At 57.0% G+C, this 23,395-nt stretch overlaps 12 protein-coding genes across 12 annotated transcripts; 6 read left to right on the forward strand and 6 right to left on the reverse strand.

Annotated features, from left to right (window-relative positions):
* Positions 1 to 1,536: 1,536 nt before the first annotated feature.
* VTJ04DRAFT_8971 (uncharacterized protein) lies at positions 1,537 to 3,996 on the forward strand (the record flags this gene model as incomplete). The annotated part of the gene is made up of 4 exons (XM_069367466.1): positions 1,537 to 2,752; positions 2,817 to 3,116; positions 3,176 to 3,557; positions 3,630 to 3,996. 4 exons carry the CDS (start codon positions 1,537 to 1,539, stop codon positions 3,994 to 3,996), a joined length of 2,265 nt encoding a protein of 754 aa, XP_069215792.1.
* Positions 3,997 to 4,133: 137 nt separating this feature from the next.
* VTJ04DRAFT_8972 (uncharacterized protein) lies at positions 4,134 to 4,616 on the forward strand (the record flags this gene model as incomplete). The annotated part of the gene is made up of 1 exon (XM_069367467.1): positions 4,134 to 4,616. One exon carries the CDS (start codon positions 4,134 to 4,136, stop codon positions 4,614 to 4,616), a length of 483 nt encoding a protein of 160 aa, XP_069215793.1.
* Positions 4,617 to 4,670: 54 nt separating this feature from the next.
* On the reverse strand, positions 4,671 to 5,097 carry VTJ04DRAFT_8973 (uncharacterized protein; the record flags this gene model as incomplete). Its single annotated transcript, XM_069367468.1, has 2 exons — positions 4,671 to 4,787; positions 5,014 to 5,097. 2 exons carry the CDS (start codon positions 5,095 to 5,097, stop codon positions 4,671 to 4,673), a joined length of 201 nt encoding a protein of 66 aa, XP_069215794.1.
* A 125-nt stretch (positions 5,098 to 5,222) lies between these two features.
* Positions 5,223 to 5,675, forward strand: VTJ04DRAFT_8974 (uncharacterized protein; the record flags this gene model as incomplete). The annotated part of the gene is made up of 2 exons (XM_069367469.1): positions 5,223 to 5,336; positions 5,469 to 5,675. The coding sequence occupies 2 exons, from the start codon at positions 5,223 to 5,225 to the stop codon at positions 5,673 to 5,675; spliced, it is 321 nt and encodes a 106-aa protein (XP_069215795.1).
* A 2,379-nt stretch (positions 5,676 to 8,054) lies between these two features.
* On the forward strand, positions 8,055 to 10,917 carry VTJ04DRAFT_8975 (uncharacterized protein; the record flags this gene model as incomplete). The annotated part of the gene is made up of 3 exons (XM_069367470.1): positions 8,055 to 8,228; positions 8,305 to 10,776; positions 10,855 to 10,917. The coding sequence occupies 3 exons, from the start codon at positions 8,055 to 8,057 to the stop codon at positions 10,915 to 10,917; spliced, it is 2,709 nt and encodes a 902-aa protein (XP_069215796.1).
* A 42-nt stretch (positions 10,918 to 10,959) lies between these two features.
* Positions 10,960 to 11,196, reverse strand: VTJ04DRAFT_8976 (uncharacterized protein; the record flags this gene model as incomplete). Its single annotated transcript, XM_069367471.1, has 1 exon — positions 10,960 to 11,196. One exon carries the CDS (start codon positions 11,194 to 11,196, stop codon positions 10,960 to 10,962), a length of 237 nt encoding a protein of 78 aa, XP_069215797.1.
* A 471-nt stretch (positions 11,197 to 11,667) lies between these two features.
* VTJ04DRAFT_8977 (uncharacterized protein) lies at positions 11,668 to 12,021 on the forward strand (the record flags this gene model as incomplete). The annotated part of the gene is made up of 2 exons (XM_069367472.1): positions 11,668 to 11,708; positions 11,754 to 12,021. The coding sequence occupies 2 exons, from the start codon at positions 11,668 to 11,670 to the stop codon at positions 12,019 to 12,021; spliced, it is 309 nt and encodes a 102-aa protein (XP_069215798.1).
* A 75-nt stretch (positions 12,022 to 12,096) lies between these two features.
* VTJ04DRAFT_8978 (40S ribosomal protein eS8) lies at positions 12,097 to 13,104 on the reverse strand (the record flags this gene model as incomplete). The annotated part of the gene is made up of 4 exons (XM_069367473.1): positions 12,097 to 12,461; positions 12,538 to 12,720; positions 12,980 to 12,987; positions 13,049 to 13,104. The coding sequence occupies 4 exons, from the start codon at positions 13,102 to 13,104 to the stop codon at positions 12,097 to 12,099; spliced, it is 612 nt and encodes a 203-aa protein (XP_069215799.1).
* Positions 13,105 to 14,137: 1,033 nt separating this feature from the next.
* Positions 14,138 to 16,901, reverse strand: VTJ04DRAFT_8979 (uncharacterized protein; the record flags this gene model as incomplete). Its single annotated transcript, XM_069367474.1, has 2 exons — positions 14,138 to 15,453; positions 15,635 to 16,901. The coding sequence occupies 2 exons, from the start codon at positions 16,899 to 16,901 to the stop codon at positions 14,138 to 14,140; spliced, it is 2,583 nt and encodes an 860-aa protein (XP_069215800.1).
* Positions 16,902 to 17,836: 935 nt separating this feature from the next.
* VTJ04DRAFT_8980 (uncharacterized protein) lies at positions 17,837 to 18,885 on the reverse strand (the record flags this gene model as incomplete). The annotated part of the gene is made up of 2 exons (XM_069367476.1): positions 17,837 to 18,613; positions 18,685 to 18,885. The coding sequence occupies 2 exons, from the start codon at positions 18,883 to 18,885 to the stop codon at positions 17,837 to 17,839; spliced, it is 978 nt and encodes a 325-aa protein (XP_069215801.1).
* Positions 18,886 to 19,771: 886 nt separating this feature from the next.
* On the forward strand, positions 19,772 to 21,283 carry VTJ04DRAFT_8981 (uncharacterized protein; the record flags this gene model as incomplete). Its single annotated transcript, XM_069367477.1, has 1 exon — positions 19,772 to 21,283. The coding sequence occupies one exon, from the start codon at positions 19,772 to 19,774 to the stop codon at positions 21,281 to 21,283; it is 1,512 nt and encodes a 503-aa protein (XP_069215802.1).
* A 300-nt stretch (positions 21,284 to 21,583) lies between these two features.
* VTJ04DRAFT_8982 (uncharacterized protein) lies at positions 21,584 to 23,382 on the reverse strand (the record flags this gene model as incomplete). Its single annotated transcript, XM_069367478.1, has 3 exons — positions 21,584 to 22,781; positions 22,863 to 23,089; positions 23,161 to 23,382. The coding sequence occupies 3 exons, from the start codon at positions 23,380 to 23,382 to the stop codon at positions 21,584 to 21,586; spliced, it is 1,647 nt and encodes a 548-aa protein (XP_069215803.1).
* Positions 23,383 to 23,395: the final 13 nt, after the last annotated feature.

Below are 23,395 nucleotides of genomic sequence, written 5' to 3' on the forward strand. Positions count from 1 at the left end.
AGAGAGAGAGAGAGAAATTTGAAAACCAGAGCAGGACGGAGTGATGGTACTCATCACGGCAAGAGCCATGATCAACCGATCCTCATATCATTATTGGGAAGGCGCAACCAAGGAAGGAGTTCCCAACCCATACGCTGACAACCACTCAACCAGGTAACCACTTGATGGAGACAGAGTCGGCTTGATGGTGCTTTGTCCTCCATCTTGGTGAAAGAAACCAGGAAATAACACCATGAATCTCCCAAAGGTGCCTCACCGTGGAGGAGTGGCTTGTCGGCCGTTCATCACGGGTCCGATCGAGCAACAACATTCTCATTGGACTTCCTGGCTACCTACTCAATACATGCCTCCCTTCGGGCAAGAATGGCAACCTAGAGGTGTTGTTCTCTAGGGTGTGAATCTGTCAAGTGTCAAGTCCTAAGTGTGTTGTTGTTACGTATAAAGGACATGTCACTGAGGTCACAGGTTCCTTGGTGTTGTGAGGCTGTGGGGTTAGAGGCGAATCGCCGAGTTTCGAAACTGGCCCAGTCAAATAAGGCCCGCAAGTGAACTCATACACGCGGGCTCGGCCTGTCGGGTTTATAGTAGGTACCTACCAGTCACATTACTAATTATTGTTCGCAAACTCGTGTTTAGATCGTGTCTGGATTCAAGTATTGTGTTCCCAAAGCACAGGTCCCGGATAACCGGGCATTTCGGGAGCCGACCATCCCAACCGGGCAGGTGTTCTCATTCATCCACAACCGTCTTACGGAGTAGAACACGAGAAGTTACGTTGGTACGGAGGACAAGTTGAGTGCAAGTCAGCGGCTTCCTTTGCTTCTGCGCTAGACGAAACTTGGAAGCCAAAGAGTGTACGGGGTGGGTTCCGTGGCTGTATATCAGTCTTGGGAGATCTGAGTCTTTGTGGGTGACAGATGTGTCGGATGAGATAGGGGAAGAGTTTGCTTCCTTTTTCTTCTTTGGCCACCCAGACTCTCCTTAGGTTCCTGGCCAGACTGCCTGACTGAAGAGCCTAGGGATGGTGCGTGGCGTTTTTGGAGGGCTGGTCAATGGAACCACTCCAAGCTGTTGAGCGCGCCATCCTTCGATTGGCAGCACTCAACAGCACTGCCCGGACCGACGGGCCACCAACGACCAACGACTCCCTCACGGCCGAAGTGGCCGGACACGTAGCACCATGCTGAGGAACTAGTTGTGAGACCAAAAAAAGAGAAGGCAAGGGCGATAAAACTGCTGAAGGATGTCATTGAATGGGGTATCAAATTGTAAGGCTTCTTTGCCTCCAAGAAAAAAAGAGAGAAAAATGGGTTTGCAGCGCCTCAATGCAGCGCCCCAATGCAGCGCCCCAAAGTGTCCGGATTGCCCCAAATGTCCCAACTTGGAACGTGCAGTGGCCGGGGAATGGCGGCATGTCCCGTGACTCCCCGCTGCTGATCAGTGGATTAACGTTAAGCCCGACGGGACTTCTCAGGGACCGACCTGGACAGGCTGGACCTGGATCTCAATTGCCCGCCCGCGCTGCTCGCTTCTGTCATGGACCTAGAAGCCGCTGCGCCCCCAACTCAACAAGACAGCCAGGACAGACAGCCCGAGGACACCACCTTTCCACGTCCGCCCCGGCCGACCTACCATCAGCACCAACACCATCCTGCACACCTCCATCAGCCGCTCGCTGGCCATCTTCTCCCTACCATCCCACAGCCGATCCATTCCGTCCATTCCAATCACCAACGTGACAGCCTCCTCCATCCTTCGCAGCAACATTCAACACTCCGTCCGCCGCACTCCATTCCCGCAACATGGTCCGCTCCGCATGAGCATTACCACGCCGAGAACACCGCCGCCCCTGCAAAACACCATCACGCCGCCAGCATGCCGTCCACAAAGAGCGCAAATGGCGACATCCACTTTCACCAAAAGGTGAAGGGCTGGTTCACCCGGAATTCGGCGAACCGCGATCGCGACAATGCTGCGTCTTCGCAGCAGAACACCTCGTCGTCTGGTCATGGCCACAGCACCCCGCGCTCCGACAGCCACAACACCACCAGCAGCAGCGGCAACACCAAATCCTTCCGCCAGACCAAGTTTTGGACCGTCGGCCGCCTCCGCAGCGCTACTACCGCCAGCGAGGGTAACCCGCTCGACCCGGAGGTCCTGAGCCCGACCGCCCACGCGAATCCCTACTTTGCTCACCAAGGCCAGCCCGGCCTGCGCCATCGCAATGACACTCCTCCAGACACCCCGTCCATCCACATCGACACCGCTCCCGATGACCCGTCCGCCGACAAAGCCACGGCTGCTCGCAAGGAAGACCTCGCCCGGAAGCTCCGGAGGGTGGCCAGCGCGCCGAATGCCCAGGGCCTCTTTTCCAAAGGAGCAAAAGCCGCGGCCAGCGGCAGCAAAAATGCCGGGAACGGTGGAGGGGATGTAAGCGTCCTTGAAAAGATCGATTCGGTGTCCAAGGATACGAAGAAGGGTGGGGATGATGATGACGATGACGAGAAGCTGGGTTTTGCCAACCCATCTGATAGCGACGGGAAGGACAAGGACGGCCTCGGCGCCCTGCCGCCACCACCAAGCCAGTCGGCATTGGCGTTCCGCCGCACCTACAGCTCCAACTCCATCAAGGTCCGCGACGTTGAGGTCGGGCCGCAGAGCTTCGACAAGATCAAGCTGATCGGCAAGGGCGATGTGGGTAAAGTCTACCTGGTCAGGGAGAAGAAGAGTGGCAGGCTATATGCCATGAAGGGTGCGTATATCTATATGAGCTAGTACTATGTCGTGTGCTTGTGTGCCGCTAACACCCCCCGCAGTCCTGAGCAAGAAGGAGATGATCAAGCGTAACAAGATCAAGCGCGCCCTGGCCGAGCAGGAAATTCTGGCGACGAGCAATCACCCCTTCATCGTGACGTTGTACCACTCGTTCCAGTCCGAGGACTACCTCTACCTCTGCATGGAGTATTGCAGCGGCGGCGAGTTCTTCCGCGCCCTCCAGACCCGCCCCGGCAAGTGCATCCCCGAAGACGACGCCCGCTTCTACGCCGCCGAGGTGACGGCCGCCCTCGAGTACCTGCACCTGATGGGTTTCATCTACCGGGATCTTAAGCCAGAGAGTACGTGCAATCCTCCACTCTCCACACAACCACCCTCCCCATTAACATGTTTTTCATAGACATCCTCCTCCACCAGTCCGGCCACATCATGCTCTCCGACTTTGACCTGTCCAAGCAATCCGGACCGGGCGGTAAGCCGACCATGATCATCGGCAAGAACGGCGCCAGCCCCAACTCGCTGCCGACCATCGACACGCGCTCGTGCATCGCCGACTTCCGCACCAACTCGTTCGTCGGCACCGAGGAATACATCGCGCCCGAGGTCATCAAGGGCAGCGGCCACACGAGCGCTGTGGATTGGTGGACACTCGGCATCCTGATTTACGAAATGCTGTACGGCACGACCCCGTTCAAGGGCAAGAACCGGAATGCTACATTTGCAAACATTTTGCGGGAGGATATCCCCTTCCCAGATCATGCGGGGGCACCGCAAATATCAAAGTCAGTTTTCTTTCCATCCTCGCCTTGTCCATCACCTCCTCCATAACTAACCTTTTTTCTTTTTCCAAAAAGTACCTGCAAATCCCTCATCCGTAAGCTCCTCATCAAGGACGAAAACCGGCGCCTTGGCGCGCGCGCGGGCGCCTCCGACATCAAGAGCCACCCCTTCTTCCGCACCACGCAGTGGGCGCTGATCCGCCACATGAAGCCGCCCATCATCCCGCACCAGGGGCGGGGGATCGACACAGTCAACTTCCGCAACGTCAAGGAGAGCGAGAGCGTCGACATTAGCGGGTCGCGGCCGTGGAAGCCGAAACGCGGCGCGGGGCTCGAGAACGGCCAGGCTACGCCCGGCGACGAGACGCCGGACCCGTTTGAGGAGTTTAACTCTGTCACGCTGTTGCATGAGGGTGATGATTGGAGTGGGAGTGAGCGGTAGTTGTTATGATGATGCCTACGAGGAGAGAAGGAAGAGGGGAGGCGGGAGGGTTTGGGAATGCGTGGGAAGGTGGGATTGGTTTGTTGTAACTCCTTTTTCGTGGTTGTGATTGTTGTTGTGTGCCGTGTTTTTTTGGGATGGTTGATGGATGGGACTTTACTTTGTGGTTTTTGGCAGGGACGTTTGGTTTCCGGTCTGGCTCTCTGGTCGTCTTTTGTTGTCTTTTTGGAAGGCGGGAGATGGATGGATGGTTGGAAGAGGGAGGAGGTGGAAAGAGGCCCCCCCCTCCCCCCCCTCTTCTCCCCTCCCGCGTGTCGCTCTCGCGTCGAGCGTTTTCGAGAGAAGCGCTTGGTCTACCTTACTACCTGGTATCTGTCTATCTGGCCGCCTACGCGCACGCTCACACTCCTTTTTTGATAATGACGGCAGATAGATACGTTGTTGCTGCTGGTGGAGTTGAGGTTTTTATAGTCCCTCATTGTGGAACGAACGAAAACGAAAAAGTCAGGTTGGGAGTGATGGAGGGATGGAGAGGAGTGGTGAGGCAGAGGAAGAGGCAGGAGGAATGGAGTTGGATGTTTATGAGATATGGGTTGGGATGGGAATTGGGGGGGGGTTGATGTGGATATATATCTCACTCTCTCCTTTACAGTATGGCAGGCAATGAGTAATTCTCACTCCTTTGGCTTTATGGAGGTTGCTTTTGGTTTGGCTTGTTGGTTGTCAATGTCTCGGTTGAGTGGTTGCTCGTGGAGGAAAAGGGGAGGACAGTTGGTCGTTGTGGCCTTGGTCTGTGTCTTGGGTATCCGTGCTAAGTACTTCAGGTAATTGGATATCGGAGGAGTAAGTGTGAATGGGATTGACTCAGGTATCTCATTGAGAGCGAACAACCTACCAGTGTCTCCTCTGTATGTTTTGGTGTTCTCCTTGGGCGTGTGTTTGCTTGTGTTTGGTTTGACATTTTGACGCAGCGTGACGTAATTACGTTACATTCACGCATCTCGCGGCGTAACGAACCGTCTTCGCTTGCTCCTTGACCCCACCGACAACCAACGCGAGCTTCAACATCAACACCGACAGCATCGGCACCAGCATCAACATCAGCGCTGGTCGCCAAGCTCCGTCAATTCATTCGACATCTTCCATACACACAATAAATACTCCATGTTTTCTCCCACTTTTCAAACGCAGGGAGGAAAACAAACAGAGAACATTTCCCACAAAAAATGGACCCCCCACCACGTCCACAAAGCTCCCTCCTCGTCGCCCCTCCGGAGCTGAGCCCGCTTGAGCAGGAGGTCTTGGATGAGTATGAGCGGTTGGCGGAGAATATGAAGAAGGTAATTCCTCCTTTCCTAGACTATATCTACCTGTTCAAACACCCACGTCCAAAATAACTAGTCTTAATTCTTGATCTATCTACCCGACCCTGCCCAATATCTTATGTACTGACGGACTAATTCAACCCACAGCTGGCACAACTCCTTGACCACCTCGCCTCGGCGCCGGCGTCCGACATCCTTGACGGCCTCCGCAACCTGGAACGCCAGACCAGCTTGGTGTTTACGCTGCTCAAGGCGAGCGTTTATAGCATCGTGCTGCAGCAGGAGATTGACTGGGGCGGTGGTGGTGATGGACAAGGGCAGGGGGGTGGGGAGGATACGTATGGGGAGTTGTGATCACCTTTTGGTATGGTGTTCCGGGGTTTTTTTTTCTCCTTTTCTCTTGTGGGTTGTTGTTGTCATTTGCTTGGGCTGGGTTGAACTGGGTGAGGTTGGAGAAAGGTAACTACTGCGGGCGCGTGGATGGCCTCTGTTTTGTTAAACTAGGCGGTGTAAGGTTTCCTCAATAGGTGGCTTGGTATGAATTTGGCTGGGCTTGATGACGTTGAGCGGACTGTAGAGCTGATGAAGGTGTTGAAAAGTCAGCTTGTAAGACTCGGACCCAACTCAAACCCTGGCAACCATTCAACCAGGTAACTACCTCATGCAGGCAGAGTCTAACTACGAGCAACAATGGGGGATGGTTGGGTGAATGGGGGTTTCGTCGAACTGACGTTGCCAACAATAATTTGGGACCTGGCATGTGATTTTGGCTTGAGCTTGGATTCGAGTGACAACGGATGACGGCATGAGATCAGAAAGTTTGATAACTCTTCGAGGAAAACCTGTGGTTGATATTGTCTGATTGTACAGAGTAACTATGTTCAAACTACCCTCTTTCACCTGATCAGTTGGTTACGTACGGTGTAACCTATACGAGGACTTACCCTTACTCGTAAGTGATTGATGTCAACAAGCTGAAGTTTGGGTATTGCTGGCCGTCCACTAGGATCAGTTGGTTAACTAAGTATGAGTGATGTCAACGAGCTGGATGTTTGGGACGTTATTGGTCGTTCGCTACCAGCCGGCAGCATCTTGTGACCATCATGGTGGCCAGAGATTTCGCAATGCCAGAGATTCTATTAATATCAAACTATGAACAAGGCCCCCTCGTGGCGGCCAGCAGGAACCTGGACAGCAACATGATCTATTAATGTCAAACTTTATTGCCTCGTCAAGGGTTTCCCAGGGTTTCCCGTCGCAACCCGGGTCAACCAGCCGCATCGACCAGAATGTGGCAACCATCAAATCTCGCCTGTCCGTTGTGCCGGTTCCTATGTGGCGGTCATGTCCGGTCTGCTGGGTGCTGCGAACGTCACTCTCACTCAACCTAAGTTTGGCTGGAGTTTGAGATGAGGCTTCCAAAACAAGGCGAGGCCCTGAGATGCGACCTTGAACATTCCCCATTTCTCCGAGACAAAAAAAGGTGGAGTGGAGGGAGCGGATCGAGGTGTCCGAGGACAAGAGTTTGAGTTCACTTCTCGACAGATGCTGGCACCATTGGCCAGCGGATTTGTTGGGTCGCTTGTTGCTGCAGGCCGTTCCCAAATGCCATCGACCCCAGCGGAGTGGCCCGCAGGTCGATCCCTGCGCCCGTTTCGTTTCAGATGTGCGCCGTGGCTACGTCGCGTGGCGCCTTCGGCCACCCAAGCCGATGTAGCCAGAACACACAAAGTTTCGTGGTGTCATCTGAAGTTTTGGAGAGGGAGAAGCATTTTCCAAGCTTGTTTGGCTTTGCTGGTCCACAACACGTGGCGGACACAGGGACTCTGTACACACCCGGTAGTATTGATATACGTAATAAAGAGAATCGTCAAGCAGAAGCCAAAAAGAAAGGAGACTCCCTTGCAATTGATCCCCTCGTTTGGCCCAAGAAATGTGGAGGGCGGCTCCTGAAGTGGACAAGCGCACCCAATCGAAGCTCGATCGAACTTTACGGTACGTAACGGCGTGTAACGGGCTGGGCGGATGGGAACACGAAGCACATGCAAGAGATGCAAGAGCCACATCAGCCGCAGCCGATCCAAGCCACCGAAACGGTTGATATTTTCCAGGCTGAGATGGTTGACATTCTAACTCCAGATCGGACTGAGAGAAGATGTCCCACAAAACCTCAGAGGGCAGACCACATGTCCTTTTGTGCAACAACAAACGGACAGTCAGTCAACATCACGTAAATTACGGTACTAGACGGCAACAGGGCCCCTGTCTGCCCCTGCGGGAGAGTGGGGCCCTGATGTCGAGGGGCCTTGTCCGTGTTTCCCTCTTCCATTTCGGGTCATCTCCGTTTCTTGTTGTACATGTTGCTGGCTTGGTCTCCTTATTTTACGGAGTAGCACAGTTGTGACCAGATTCCCAAGAGTTCAAAGGACACACATCACCTACTACTCTTACACTGTAACTCTACGTCCATACCTGACAAGCTCGACATCATCTCCAGTATTCAGTTCCCAACGCGTCACCGCCGGATTGTCCCAGACCTGATCGACTCCCTCAAACTGCCGTCCTCCCTCTAGTGAACAAAGCCATCGGTTAAATTCCATGGGCACACGACTCCCGTCTTGACCATTCCAACACACAGCACGGGCCCTCCTCCCCCGAGTGATAGACTAGGCTCTGCCGACTGCATACAGCGAAGACAAGACCAACAAGAAGCGACGTCACGGACACGCAGCCATGTCGGACATCCCAGGATCCCCCAAGAAGGAGGTGGAGGATACCCAGACGGACAGCATCGAGACACCTAAGGCAGAGGCCCCCGAGACAGCTCAGACCACACCAGAACCCGGGCCAAAGGACGCCGAGCAACACTCGAGGAAGCCCTCCAACGATGACTCTGACAAGGAGACGGTATGCTCCGCCAGTTGACAAGTCCCATGCCTGCCTGCAGCTTTCCTGATGCTGATCGTGCTACGTTACTCTACAGGATACCTTTGAGGACGCCGTCGAGACCGGCTCCGTGCGCTCCCTGACCAAAAACTCACGCCTCTCGAAGCGCATCTCCAGCTCCATCGATGAGCGGACCAACTCCGACTACGGGGACAACACCTCGCCTCCCGCTTCACCTCCTACGAACACCAGGCCCACGTCGCAAGAATCGATCCCTGACAAGCAGCTCCCGAGACCCCCTTCCCAGGTGTCGTCCGAAGAACTCGATAATGTCAGTTTGGGCGACGACGTCACCCCAGACACAGCCGCCGCAGCCGCCGTCGGAGCGGCTGCCGGAGTGGCTGCCGCAGCAGCAGCAGCAGCAGCAGCTACAGCAGCGACAACAACGGCACCAGCAGCAGCACCAGCCCCGGAAAAGAAACCCCAGCCTGGAAAGTCCAAGACCATGTCTCTGAGCAGCTTGGCCAGCGCGCTACCATGGTCGCCGCCTGCTTCCGATGCCCGCTCCGGGGCCCCGCCCGCTGCCGCTGCCGCAACACCAACGCCAGCGCCGGCCCCAGCACCTGCTCCCGCATCGACAGGCAGGAAATTCAACAGCCCCTTTTCCTGGTTGTCGCGGAGCTCCTCGAAGGAACCGCCTGCTCCGCCGCCTGCTCCATCGGCCAGGAGAAACACGGCAAGCTCAGTAGCCACGCTGACGAGCAACCCGGAGATGATGCTGAGCAAGCTGGAGGAGAGCGAAGCTCGGGACAATGGCTCCAGGAACAGCCTCAAGGACCGGTTCAAGGCTCTCCGCATGCAGGGAGAAGCGGAAGCTTCGGTCGAGGAGGATAAGGCCAACCCCACTGCCAGTGATGGAGCTGAAGCTGGCCTCGGGATACAACCACCGAAATCTCCGTTACCGACCGCTCCAGATAAGAACCTCGCTCCCGGAACCGCGGCGGGCGTCACGGCGGGGCCATCGGCCATTGCCGACACACCGGTTGACTGGGATTTGTGGCAGGCTGTTGTTTACGAGGGTCCTGCGGCTGTCGCTCGCTCCAGCCCAGAGGAGCTGAACAAGGCCATCGCCACCGGCATCCCCAACGCCATCCGCGGCGTTATCTGGCAGGTTTTGGCCCAGAGCAAGAATGAGGAGCTCGAGGCCGTTTACCACGAACTGGTCGCACGGGGAACGGACAAGGAGAAGAAGAGCAAGGATAGGAACAGCGGCATTAGCGGCGCGTCGGTCAACGGGACTTCTAAAGGCCCTACATCCTCTTCATCATCGGTCCACTCTGAGGGCTCTGCCAACGGCACTACATCCCAGACGGAGGCTGATATTAAGAAACAGCAGCAGGTCACTGCTGACAGGGAAAAGAAGGAGAAGGAGGAACTGGCCAAGATCCAGAAGCTGGAGAAGACCATAAGGAGGGATCTCGGCGCGAGGACGAGTTACTCCAAGTTCGCCGCCGCCGCGGGTCTCCAGGAGTCTCTGTTTGGGGTCTGCAAGGCCTACGCGTTGTTCGACGAAGGTGTCGGCTACGCCCAAGGCATGAACTTCCTGGTCATGCCGCTCCTGTTCAACATGCCCGCGGAAGAAGCATTCTGCTTGCTCGTGCGGCTAATGAACCACTATCACCTTCGCGACCTCTTCATTAACGACATGCCCGGTCTCCACCTCCACCTCTACCAGTTCGAGCGGCTTCTCGAAGATCTGGAGCCTGCCCTCTACTGCCACCTCCGTCGGCGCGGCATCTCTCCGCACCTGTATGCCACGCAATGGTTCCTGACCCTCTTCGCCTACCGTTTCCCCCTCCAGCTCGTCCTGCGCATCTACGATCTCATCCTCTCCGAGGGCCTCTCCGCCATCCTCAAGTTCGGCATCGTCCTGATGCAAAAGAACGCTGCCGCCCTGCTGGCGCTCAACGACATGACGCAGCTCACCAACTTCCTCAAGGACCGGCTCTTCGACGTCTACATCGACTCGAGCCCGTCGTCCAGCTCCATCCTCGAGAACGGCTTCTTCGGCAGCTCGTCGAGCAGCATCGACAAGGAGGTGTACCGCGCCGACCAGATGGTGCGCGACGCGTGCGAGGTCAAGATCACGCCCGAGATGCTCAAGGCGTACCAGGTCGAGTGGGAGGAGAAGACGCGCGCCGAGAAGGAGCGCGAGGCCGAGATCGAGGCGCTGCGTGCGAGCAACGCCAGCTACGCGATCCGGCTGCGCAAGCTGGAGGAGCGGCTGCAGCAGGTGGACGCGGAGCAGGCGACGCTCGCCACGGAGCTGGTGCACACCAAGGTCGAAAACGACGAGCTTAAGGACGAGAACGAGAGCCTCAAGATCCAGGTCCAGGAGCTGCGCATCGTGATCCAGAAGCAGCCCGCCGAGCTGGAGCAGGCGTGGCAGGCCGAGCGCGAGGACTTGATGAAGCGCAACGCCAACGTGCACGAGGAGAACCTGAGGCTGGAGAAGGAGCTGTCGGAGCTGGAGGAGGAGTTGGTGCAGACCAAGATGCGGTATGCCGAGGTGAGTTTTTCCCTTCTACCCACTTCTTGGTCTCGGATTTTGATGATGACGATGGACTTGGTTCACTGACAAAAACAGATCAACTCGCAACACGAGGCTCTGACGAGGAAATGGACCGATCTCAAGCGGCAGTTCCAATGAGCGCCGGGGTAAGATCATTGATCTCCTCATCTCCCCATCTCCTCATCCGCTCTTGATAAGAGCCAGGGGGACTGGCTCAGGTGTCCTCCTCTCGTTTTCTTGGCTGGCTGGCGGGGAATTGACACCAACCCGGTCTGTCAACAGCCTGTAGGCTATATCCCCCCTCCCGCCTTGCCCCAGTTGCTTGTGGCGAGCAACTACCTCATTAATGAGGAGCGAAGGAGGAAAAAAACGTAATAGGATAGGGGGAAAAACACCAACGAATCGAATTCTATCCATGTGGATGAGATGAGGATCGGACTTCTTTTCTTTCTTCGTATTGATAGTATTTGTTGCTCTTGTTGCTTGGTGGTGTGGTGTAGTAAGGTGCGGTGCGGTGTGTCACAGGCCGGGAATTTGAAACTTCAGAGAGAACGCGGGAGAACACCACCACCAGTTATGCGCATGGGTCAGGATAGAAATCGGGAGGGGATGGGGGGAGTTGGGTTGGAGTAACTAGCTGGGGAGCTTAAAGTATTAGTACTTCCCGAAGGGTATCGTTTGTATAAAGCTATGGACGAGTTTTGAAGAAGAAAAAGTCTCTCTCGGGTCACGCTTCAGGTGTTTGGGTTTATTATCATCAGATCAACCGACTGACCTTGGCATTATCATCAAGCATCGAGAATACTGGGTACGGATCGAATCACCCCAAGGATTCATCAAAATCAAGTGAAATCAAGTGAGCTTCATGAGATCGAGACCAGAGACATCATGGGCGGAGGAGTGTTGAGCTGGGTGCACACATCGCCACAGTCAAGAACAAGATAGCACGCATCTGACAAAGGTCCACTTTCAAGTCTGGATGGATTGGGTCTGCTCGCGCTGCTTCGTTGCGGGTGGTATTCTTCTTTTTTGTGTTCCCATTGCCCTAATGATCCCCTTGCCGTGCCCATGATACCGGTGACGAAGCAACTGGAAGAAGACGTTGCGATTTGGTCGTTGTTTCAACCCCATGAACCACATCAAGCCCCTCTCACTCTAGTGACGAGGAGGCCGGCGGCATGGCGACCAGAAATAACCCCATCAACACCAAGGCGAAACGCCGATGCACGAACCCATCCGTAAACCCAGACTCGCACCTCCTCCTCCCATTCACAACCTCGACGCCGTGACTTTTCCTCCTGCCCACATACCAGAGGCTTACTTGTGGTGGATCTTCCTCTGATAGAAGGCCAGCTCCTCACCCTCGAGGATGTAACCGTCGGCACGGCCCGACTGGCCCGGGCGGCTCGAGATGACGGCGTAGAGACGGCCAGCCTCGAACTGCTTCTCGAGGGCCGGGTCGACCTTGCCGCGGGCGGCGAAGCGAGCGGCCTGCTTCTTCTCGACCGACTTGCTCTTCTTGGTCTCCTCAACGGTCTGGCCCTGCTTCTGCTGCCTGCGGCGGCCGAGGGGCTGGCCGTAATGGGCCTCGTACCACTGGCGGAAGGGAGCAGCGTCGATCTGGACGACGGCCGACTTGGTCAGGGTGTTGGTACGGACGAGCTCGTTGTTGGAGGGATGGTCTATGCAAAAAGGAAGGGTCAGCATCCATTGCAGGGCACAATCAGCAAATACACGAAGGCGTATGTGGAAACGTACAGGCGACGACAATGACACGGGTCTTGCGGGTGATGCCCTCGGAGGCCCAGGCAAAGTTACCCGAGTCGAGACGCAGGGCACGGTACTTGTGGTTGCCGCCGCGGGTGCGGACGACGTGGATGCGCTTGGGGCCGATACGAGTGTTGGCGGGCTGGCGACCAAGCTCGAAGGCTCTCTTCTTCCCTGTACGCAGCAGCTGTCAGAAATGTTCGCATTTCTTCTGTGCGTTGAACAGGCTCAGAACGCGAGGGGTCGGTTTCCCACGGGGCTGTCCCCTCCTCTCGGCCAGCTTCCTCCCCTCCCATACGAGAGAGGGTGCGCAATGGCAAAGAGAAGAAAAGACCACCACCACAGGATCCTCCCAAGCGGACCTTCGAGTGCCCCCCAATGTCGAGGGGCAAAGACTGGAGGTTATGAGGAAGGGGATGGAGTTAAGACATACGGTAGAAACTGTTGAAAAAAGCCTTGGTTAGCCACGACCGACCACAGGAGCAGAACGAACAAAACTTACGCCCGCTTGGCACCGGTAGCGGCGCGCTTATGCCGAGAGTCCCGAGAAATACCCATGTTGACTGTCTCTGTCGACGGAGGATCGAGTTAGCGGAGAGGTTCGAGGTCTTGTGGTGTTGTGTGGTGTGTGGTGGTTGCTGGGTGGTTCGCGACCAGGCCGGACTCGATGGAATTCGATAATTCGATCAAGAACGGGCGATCTCAAGCCGCAGAACAGAAAAATGGCTGACGGGTGCAAGGGCAGGGCAATTCGAACCTTGGGCGTTGACTTACCTCGCTGGTCGTTGGTCGAGCGGTTGTGAAGGAGGAGATTCAGAAAGTCGAACCAATTTTGGGAAATGTGGGCGAAATTTTGTCGGCTGCAAGTTGGACCGCCGCCGGGCGTGGAGCCCTATGCCCCGCCACATACCCACTGCCAAGCCCCAAGTGGGGCCACAGATCGCGCACCTTAACTCAAGCCACTCAGGCCCACATGATTTTGCACCAGCCACACCCATCTCAACTTCACCCGCCCCTCAACCTTGCACTACTTGGTGAGATCTCCGTGGTTAACCATTTTCAACGATGAAACCGCCATTGATCACCTCCTCAAGTCAGGATGGGGTATTCAAAAGACAGAGGGAGCAATGGACTGCTCATCGGTCACAATGAATAGGGAAGGCAGCTGATTCAACCTTATCAAGTCGTCATTCAGTCAGTCTCGTTCTATGTTGAACATCAAACCCACATTCGGTCCAGAGAGGTTCCGTTCACATCACCACAATCAACCGTTAAAATCCTCAATGAACTGCTCCATGTAACCATTCTTTCTCAACACCATCAGGAACCCAACTCCAGGAAAATGCAAACCCCTCTTATATCCGGCCCGTTGTCCCAACCGAAGATCTCAAAGCCTCCCGAACTCCATGCCCATGCAACCCAACCCCCGCCGCCCTCAGCACCCGTGGGGTATCATCATCCTCGTACTCCCGTAGCAGAAGAACCAGCAACAAAACATCAAACACGAAAAAAAAAAAAAGAAAAAAGAAAAGAAACCAACCAACCCGCAACAACACTCCGTTCACACCGCCCAGCGTGGCCTCATAATTATCTACCACGCATACCCCGTATCAAAATCCTCGTCATCCCCATCCCAATCCTCGTCCTCCAAATCATCGTCCTCGCTATCCAGGAAATCATCCATCGTCAGCGTCCTCTCAGCCACCTTCTGGTTGTCGAGCTGGATCTCGACCCGCTCGCATAACCCGTGACGGAAGAGCTTAGGCCCCGCAGCCGCGGCCGCGGAGTCTGGTGACGCGGGGGCAGCGTCCTCTCCTCCGCCGTTGTCCGCATCGCCAATTCCGTGGCTGCGCTCGTTGCCATCCTCGTTGTCACTGTCCTCGTCAAACTGGTCATCACTCGTGTCCGGCTCCACGTACGAAGGCCGGACCATCCCGTTCCTCAGCTCCCGGACAGGACTACTGGCGCGGGAGGAAGGGGCCGACCACTTCATCGCGAGCCGGACGCTCCGGCGCTCGGGTTGCTCGTTGTCGTTGCCCTGGTCTCGGGACTTGGGCTTTTTGGACTTTGCACCGGCCGCGGCAGCGGCAGAGTTATCAACAGCAGCAGGGGGGCGCAGCGAAAAGAGCGGCTTCGGCTCGCCCTTGTCGCGCAAAAAGACCTTGCGCATGGTCCGGTCCCACCGGTTCCGCATGCGTGAGCGCTCGTGGATGGGGATGTCGAGCATGGCTTTGAGCTCGATCAAGCGGAGGCATGGGAGGTTGGGAGCGCTGTCGACGAGAGACTGGAATAGCTTTTCGGCCGCTGTCTCTGACCATTTCCTCATGTTGAGTAGTTGGAGTGCTTCCAGGCTGGCGGGCCAGTCTGGCGTCTGGTCAGAGGAGAGGAGCTCGTCGTAGCTCGGCTCCGAGTCGTGGTAGAACTCGTGGTGCTTGAAGGTCTTGCAATCCACCGAGAGGACGCGCAGCTTCGGACAAGCAGATCCCAAAATCGTCAGGAACGAAAGGTCGAGCGACTGGTTGTGATGGAGGATGAGGCGCTCGAGCTCCTGCCCACTGGAGAGCAGGAACGTGGCGAGAGTGTCGCCGGTAACTTCCCAACAATTGATCAGCTGCAAAGTTTTGAGGTTCTTTGGCAGCAGAGGGAGCAGCAAATCGTTAGCTGCCGTGGAGGATTCGAGGGACAGGTGCACCAAGTCCGGAAGCGCATTAATCGCGCGTGCCAGCGCCTGAACGTAGGCCTGGTCCTTGGCCGCAACCTCATCCTGGTCCTCCGAATCCTTAGCGTCAAGGGACGGGACTTGGTAATTGACGAAGGACACTTGCGTCAGCCTCTCGAACGGTGGCGTATGGTGCAGTTTCTCGATCTTAACAAGGTCGAATTCTCGGCCCATCATCCTGCGATTCCCTGCCAGTAAGTTAGTCGAAAGCCTTTCTTCCATCTCTGTGAGTCGGGGACATCCAAGAAAAAAAGAAGAAAATACAGGAAATTATGGGAGACGCGACGACAAGGATACCAGGAAGGAGAAGAGTACCAGGGCAGTGACGAACAAGAAACAAAGCCCAAGGGGATGGGAAACAACACTTACACTGCCAGTCCTTCAGGCGGATCGTGGGGCCTGAGCCCTCTGGCTGGCCCTCCTCGCCCTCCTGACCCTCCCGACCCTTGGCGCCGAGCGCCTCAAACAGCGACTCCGGATAGTGCCACCGGAGGCTGTCATCCAGACTCCGGTAGGGCGCGAAGTCCTTCTGGTGGAAGAAGCGCAGCGTCTTCAGCTGCGGCGTGCTCGAGATCAGCGCCTTGAGGTCAAGGTGCTGGCCCTTGAACGTCTTGGACGCGATGTCTTCGACGTCAAGCCACAGCTCCTTGACCTTGGGTCGGTAGTTGTACCTGGTCGTCGCCGGATCCTTGGACAACAGCGACACCAACCTGTGGGCCATTGGCCGTGAGAGCAGGGGTGGGGACTCGTAGAGGGCGTCGATGGCCGCATCCATGAACGCCTTGCACAGGAGGCCGGTGTCGACCAGCCATTTGACTCGGCGCAGTTCGTCGAGGGGGGCGGAGGCGTAACGGAGGATGGGGACGAGGATGTGATGGGGCAGTGATGCCCAGTGAGGGATGATGGTGTCTTTATTGGCGTTCTGTTCCTCGCCCGTGACGTCGGTCGCAACCGGCTCCGGGATCTTCTTTGTGCGACTGGATGCTGATGCTTTTCTCGGAGAGGCCTTCTTGGTGGTCCTCTGCTTCTTCGGGGTGATGTTATTAGCCTTGGGCTCCACTTCCGGGCCAGGGCTTATGTAGGGGTTCGCGGGTTCATCCCCGCTTTGGTTGGAGCCGGAGCTGTCGCTATCATTGTCGCCCTCACTCAACTCGCTTTCATCGCCGGTCTCACTGTCATTTTCGGCGTAAAAACCGGGATTGAGAAGCGCATTGCAGCTCCGCTTCGAAGTGCGACCTTGAGGCCAAGCTTGAGATGCACCGCGCTTGGGCGATTTGGTCGCGCTCGTCGAGGCGCGCATGGCAGAACTCCTTGTCATCCGGCGCCCTTGAGTCTCATCATCGTCTTGCGCCGCAGACGCAACCGGCTCATGATGCGCATGACGGGTTCGCTTTGATGAACGAACCTCAGACCACTCGACGGGTGAAGAATGCTTGTGCGACGTCGGCTGTGGCACAGCGTTGGTTGGGATAGTTGAAGCCAGCATGGCGGAGCTTCTGGTCGCCCGGCCCCCGGTCGTCGGCGGGATGCTGCCGGCCGACTGGCCCCGGGTGCTGGTTGCTTGGCGCGGCCGAAGGTTGCGACTCGTGGTGGGTTCGGGGCCGGAGGCCACGGCAGTCGACCCGCGAGTTTTCATGTCGGGTGGCCAAGCACAAAGCAAAAATGAGAAAAGGAAAAGCGCAAAACTTGCGCCGAATGGAGAGATTTATCTTGGGAGCAATGGTAATGAAATTGTGATGAGAAAGTTGCACGGCGCAGTGAAATCGCAGAAATGACGAGCAGCGAAATCTGGCGTGTCTGAATGCAGGCGGAAGTCGAGGACGAGAAGCTGCTGCCGGGGCGCAGCTGGTGGGGCGAGTGACCTGATGCATTCAAAGTGTGGGGCCGGATTTGGCTTTGCCAAGACCTTGTATTGTCAGCTGGTTGGATATCTGCTCCCAGCTGGCAGGCACTGATCATGAAGTTCAGTCCATTTTCATCACCTTTAACCCGACTATCACCAGCAAAAAAACGAAAATTCAAGGAAAGCTTGACACGGAAGATACACAGTAACGGGACGCTCCAAGACGAGGAACAGAAATATACCAAGGAATACAGCGGCTCAAGCTTAAATCATTAGTCCAAGAAGGCCACTGTCCGTTCCTGTCCCTGAAGTTGGACGCTTAATCCAGAAGTGTTGTCAATGGAACCTATCCGACCTACCTCAGGATGCCTTTGGCAAGTCTTCGCCTCGTAGCTTTGTGGCCATGATCTCGGAGGCCTGACTGACCTCCGCATCTGCCGGGCGCAGCGCTCGCTCATTGATTGCCCAACACTGGTATGGAGAAAACCCGTGGAGGCCGAGGCGGCAGTCTGACCGAGCGATACAAAAATATTTAAGAGACGGTTGTTTCTCACTCGGCGACAAGGCCCCAAATCAATCGGTGTTCATGTCAACGAAGTTCAAAATGACAAACAAAACCCCAGGTCTAATCCCATGAGACCATACCACACCTCCCAAACGCCAGCCCAAACTCAACCAAGAACAAAAAATGCATCCATCCCCTTCTTTGACCAGCTTGACCGATTCCACTACTTTCCGCTGTCATCCTTCTTCTTAAGATCCCTCAACGTCTGTCCCCTGCCCGCGAAGTGAGGCTGCTTGGCATTCTCCGCCTCCTTCGCCTTGTCCTCGGCCGTCTTGAGCGGCACGATAGGATAGCCCAGGAAGAGCTTGTTGGGTGGAAGTCGGAGAGGTGCTGGGGCGCCGTTACGCCCCTTGGGGACCGAAGCCTTTGGCAATACAACGGTCGGCGTAGTGGTTGTGCTCTTCTCGGAGGCCTTGGCACCCTTCTTAGCGGATGACAGGCGGTGGCCTTCGCCAACAAAGTTCCCCGCTGACTCGGTCTGCGCTCCGGGGGCGATGGCCGCATAGTTGATCGCTTGGGCCATGGTGCCTTGGCTACGCAGAAGCCCGCCGGGCGGGACGCCGTGGGCCGCGGGCCCCGTGCTGCGGGGCGTGCTGGTCCCGCTACCCCGGGGCTGCCGCTCTGGCTCGACGTAGCCGACGGGGGCTTCAAACTCAACGCTGACGTCTGTCTCGATCATGCTGACGCCCATTTTCTCGGTCTGCGGCTTGACATCGACAACCTTGACTTCGTAAATTTCGTCGAGGTACTCGAAGGTGAACAGGTCGCCCTTGGTGAGAGCTGCAAAGTTGCGAAACGCTTTCTCCAGGACGGAGCGCGGGTCGGTGATGTCGAGGAAGCGCACAGACTGGGGCTGCAACTTGACCAGCCTCGCGAGCTCGAGCGAGGTTGTCTTGACCTGGATCATATCACCAACGTCCAGTCCGAGCGTTTGCATCATCTGACAAGCGCAATGTCAGCATCCTATTACCACTGGTATCATCGTCAAGGGAAAGGCATGGTTTGACGCACCCACTGGGGGATGTACGCTCGGCCCTCCTCGGCCACGAACTCGAGCACGCCGGCATGCGTGTACTTGCCGGTGGCACCGTTGATCAATTCAAGCATGATAGGCCACTGAACATGAAGCCGCGACACCTTGTCGAGGGCAGATGGCGGCAGGAAGATCTTGGAACCGTGGTTGAGTTCGGGGCGCTCGGCGCCGGGGGCCATGATGACGGGGTAAACCCGATAGTATTCGTCGAAACGCTGTGGCCGGCCATGCCGGTGACTGTCGAGGCCGAAACCGTGGTACTGGGAGCGAGGTCAATCATGGGCTGTGACAGCGGGGTGTCGGCATCCTAGGCAGAGGCTCACCATGACTGCAAGTAACCGGCTTTGATTTGAGGTTGATGGAAGTGGGATGGCTTGATGGGAAATGGCAGAGTATGTTTTCGCTGGACGCTGTTTGAAGGATATCGTGATGTGGTTTGAAGAGGTGTGGGATGGAAGAGTGGCCAGTTTCTAGGTAGGCAGATGGTTTTGACGTATTGTTCAGAGAACACAATCGAGGTACGTACTGCCGGACCTCAGGCAGCGGGCGAGGGGCTGTGGTGACATCCCACCTGCCCAAGGCACGGGTGGACCGCCACTGACGGGAACTGCCCAGTGGTGGAAGCTCGCGCCACTGGGCGGACGAGGCTGGAGCTTCCCCAGACCGCTGCCGGTAAATGCAACCTGAACTCTCCAGGGAACGGCCCAACTTGGCCGAGACAACGAATCGTTTGCTTTACTTGGCAGGATGGTGCTGCCATGGAAAGCAAGCCAGTGAGTCCCTAGAGAAGCCAACAGTTGATATGCGTTTGATTCTATTCCACAATCTACGATCTGTTGGTACAGTGTCTCGTTGTTCTTGCTCTGCTCGATGACGTCTGCAGCGACAAGCCACAGCGAAGCCAAGCACATCCTGGCGGGGCCAGGTCTGGAATCCAGACTTCTGCAGACTTCGGTATTCTTCAAGATACAACTATCTCCATCAACCTCACCGCGAGCGTTTCCATCTCGCAGCTCCGCAGCCGACTCAACCTGACCGTCACTTCCCTTGATCCATCCCTGTACCATGGCATCCCGATTTTCCGCGGCGCGTCCCAAACGGGCCAGTGAGGCCTTCGCGCGCGCCCACCACGGCAGCGCGGGCCGCGACGACGACGACGGCGCCGGCACGTCCAAGCGAGTCAAGTTTGACCTGCGCAACCCATCCGCGCTCGCGCCAACCCAGGAGGACGACGACGAAGACGATCGTGATGTTCTCGACGCCGATGTCATTGGCAAGTCGGTGCGCGGGACGAAACGCGGCGCCGTCAACATCGATGGCTACGACTCCGATTCAGACAATGAGAACTTTGAGGCGCGCGCCGAGGCCCGAGGACGGAGGCGACACGGCAAGCAGGCCGAGGACGTAGATCTTGCCAAGGCCATGGATAACTACAACCCGACCGCCGCCGGGGGAGATGATGCCAAAGACGATGAGGACGAGGAAGTGGATATGTTTGGCGATGCGGACGACGACGACGACAAGGACAAGCGGGACGCCGATTTGAAAAAGGACAAGAAAGTTCGCTTCCTGAAAGACGAGGAGATCGAAGGGCAGGAATTAGACAGCAAATCCGGCGGAACCGTCCGGCTTGACGATCGACCCGACGACGAATCCTCCTCGGACGACGAAGAAGTCGACGAAGCCACCATCGCCGCGGAGATGCAAGAAGAAGGCATCGACGAAGAAGTCGGGCGCGGCGGGCTCAAAAAGCACGCACCCAAAATCGACGCCTTCAACATGAAAGCCGAACAAGAAGAGGGCGCCTTTGACGAAGCGGGCAACTACATCCGGCGGGCCGCCGATGCCGACGCCGTCCACGACCGGTGGCTGGAAGGCATCAGCAAGAAGGAGATGAAAAAAGCCGCCGCGGCCCACGAGCGGCGCGAGGCGGAGCTACGACGCCAACAACGCGAGAACGACAGCGTACGCACGGGCGACCTGTTCCGCGCTCTGATCCTCCGCCTCGAGCCCGGCGAAACGGCGCTCGACGCCCTCGCCAGGCTGCGCCGCTCCCAAACCAAACAGCCCAAGCCCAAGAAGGTCCCCAAGTGGAAGCAAAAGAAAGCCGCGGCCAAGAATGGCACCGCCGCGGCCGCAACGGAAGAGGACGCAATGGAGGTCGATACGACCACTGCTCAAAAAGAACCCGAAGACCCGCAACAAGTCAAAATCAAGGAAGCCATCAACGCCATCGCCGACGCCGCCGACAAGCTCATGTCGCGCGACTTCCCCAACATCTACGACATGGAGCGCGAGCGGCTGATGCGCGAGTACCGCAACGAGACGGGCGAGGCGTGGGTGGAGCCGGCGGAGCAGGACGACGACGAGGCTACCGCGAATGGAGGCGCGGCGGCGGTGGGCTCCAAGATGTGGGAGTTCCGTTGGACCGACGGGCGAGATGGCGGGCAGAAGCAGGGGCCGTTTGACGGGCCTACGATGAAGGCGTGGCAGGACGCAGGGTACTTTGCGGAGGGCGTGGAGTTTCGGCCAGCTGGAGAAGAGGGGGGTTGGACGAGGGTGGCTACATTTGTATAACAAGTGTGTATACAACATATCTATGAGCTAGGTACGTGATAATTCAATGAAGTAATGGATAAAAAAATAGATCAACAGAGCACTGAGGCAGACTCCCACAACTCGCATCGCTGTCTTATTTTTATTCTCATCTATCACAATCATTACAGTTACATGAAGAAGCCAGGACCCAGACTTAATTTGTCCATTTGCCAAACAGCAAAAAGGTAGTATCATGCTTTGTGCCAACCCACCCCGGAACGCCCTACGACATCAACAAGCACACCTTGTTCATCATCAGTCCCTCACCCCTCCAGCAGCTCAGCTCGTATCCATCGAATCGCCCCCAGCCGCGACCGTCCCATTCCCGTTCTCCTTGACCGAGAAGTCGACGACTCCATCATTCCCAATCAGCCGCTTCTCCGACTCGGCTACAAACCTGACGCTGCGGGCCGGGTCGTAGAAGAGCTTGAAGCTGCGTTGGACGTCGTCCACCGACACCTGCTTCGCGCGGCGCTTGGCGGCGATGAGCTGGGAGGTGGTGATGAGGTTGCTGGCGTAGCGGAGGCCGGCCTCCTCGGCGATCTTTGTGAGCAGGGCGAGGGCGTCGGGGCTGAGGTCGACCTCCTCCTCGGTGGCGCGCAACGACAGGATCTGGCGCAGCTCGTCGGGCGAGTAGGCGTGGGTGTTGATGATGACGGTGCGGTCGAGGAAGTCGAGGGGCAGACCGTGCGGGCTCTTGTAGTCGGTGCCGCGGATGCGCGCGTGGCCGCGGTTGCTGGCCATGATGACGATGGGGGACAGGTCGGACTCGAGCGCCCGGTTGATGTACGAGAAGCACTCAATGTCGAGCATGTGCACCTCGTCGATGAAGAGGACGCCGGGGACGATCTCGGCTTTGCCCTCCTCCTTCCACTCGGCCACCTTGGTGTTGATCTGGTCGCGGATCTCGCTGCGGATCTCGCCCGTGTCTCCCGAAAACAGCGCTAGGAAGCCCTGCGTCCGCGAGTTGATGACGTCGATCTCGTGCAGAGACACGGTGTGCACCACCTCCTTGCGCTTCTGCAGCTCGCCGTCCGGGCACTGCAGGAACTTGGTGTCGACGCCCATGGCGTCGTAGTCGCGAGACCGCGCGTACGACCGGCCGAGCTTGGTGATCTTGCCCGAAGACTTGTCGATCGATATGATGTCGCCCGCCATGACGCGCTCCTTGGTCATGGCGTCGATCATCTTGCTGCCCATGTCGTACACCGTCTCCATGTCGGTCGTCTTGATGGTGAGCTTGCCTTGCTTGGCGCCGCCTGTCACGCTCCGGTCGATCTGGATCTCGACCACCTCGCCCTCAATAATCTCGCTCTCCTCCTTGATCCTGACGCCAATGGACTTGCGGAAGGCCTGCGTAAGAGCTTCGGTCTTGGACATCTCAAGGGAGAAGATCTCGGATGCGGCGAGGGTGGTGAACGGGACATCGGGTCCGAGGGATTGGGCCATGCCCATGGCAATAGCTGTCTTGCCGGTGCTGTTAAACAATCAGTCAGTCGGGCGTTTGGGCCCAGGAGGCATGGATGTCGGCTTGGAACGATGTAGGATGCCGGCATACCTTGGTGGCCCAGCGATCAGAACGGCGCGCCCCGCAATCTTGCCTTGCTTGATCATCTCCAGGACCACGGCAGCGGCCTTGCGGGCCTTCTCTTGCCCGACAAGGCCCTGGGACGCGGCTCTAGGCTCGAGGGAGTCGGCATCGACACCGAGCCCGCGGATGTGCGAGTGGGCGGCGATGAGGTTGACCCCTCGGAGCTCTTTCGTCTCGGAAACCGTCACAACTGGCTGCATCCTGGAGGTCAGCAATTCGCCCAAGAATCTAATTGTGAGGAGAAGGTCGAGTCAGAAGTACGTACGGCTGCCATTGTTGCTTGTGATGTTGGGTTGGCCAGCTCTTGGATGGAGGCTGGATGGAAGCGCGGCTCTGAGACGCGACAACTTGGGATTGGTTCCAGATTCTCGGTTGCTTGCCGCGTGTGGCTGGGCTGAAGCATGAGCCTCTGTGGCTTGATTTGGTGGAAACTTCTCGTCTCACCGCCCAACTGGACGCAACCCTTGTCGGCATCTTCGATGCTCATATGTGGGGCACGC

Source organism: Mycothermus thermophilus (assembly GCF_041956435.1).
Source record: "Mycothermus thermophilus strain CBS 625.91 unplaced genomic scaffold VTJ04scaffold_6, whole genome shotgun sequence".
Classification (NCBI taxonomy): Eukaryota; Fungi; Ascomycota; class Sordariomycetes; order Sordariales; family Chaetomiaceae; genus Mycothermus; species Mycothermus thermophilus.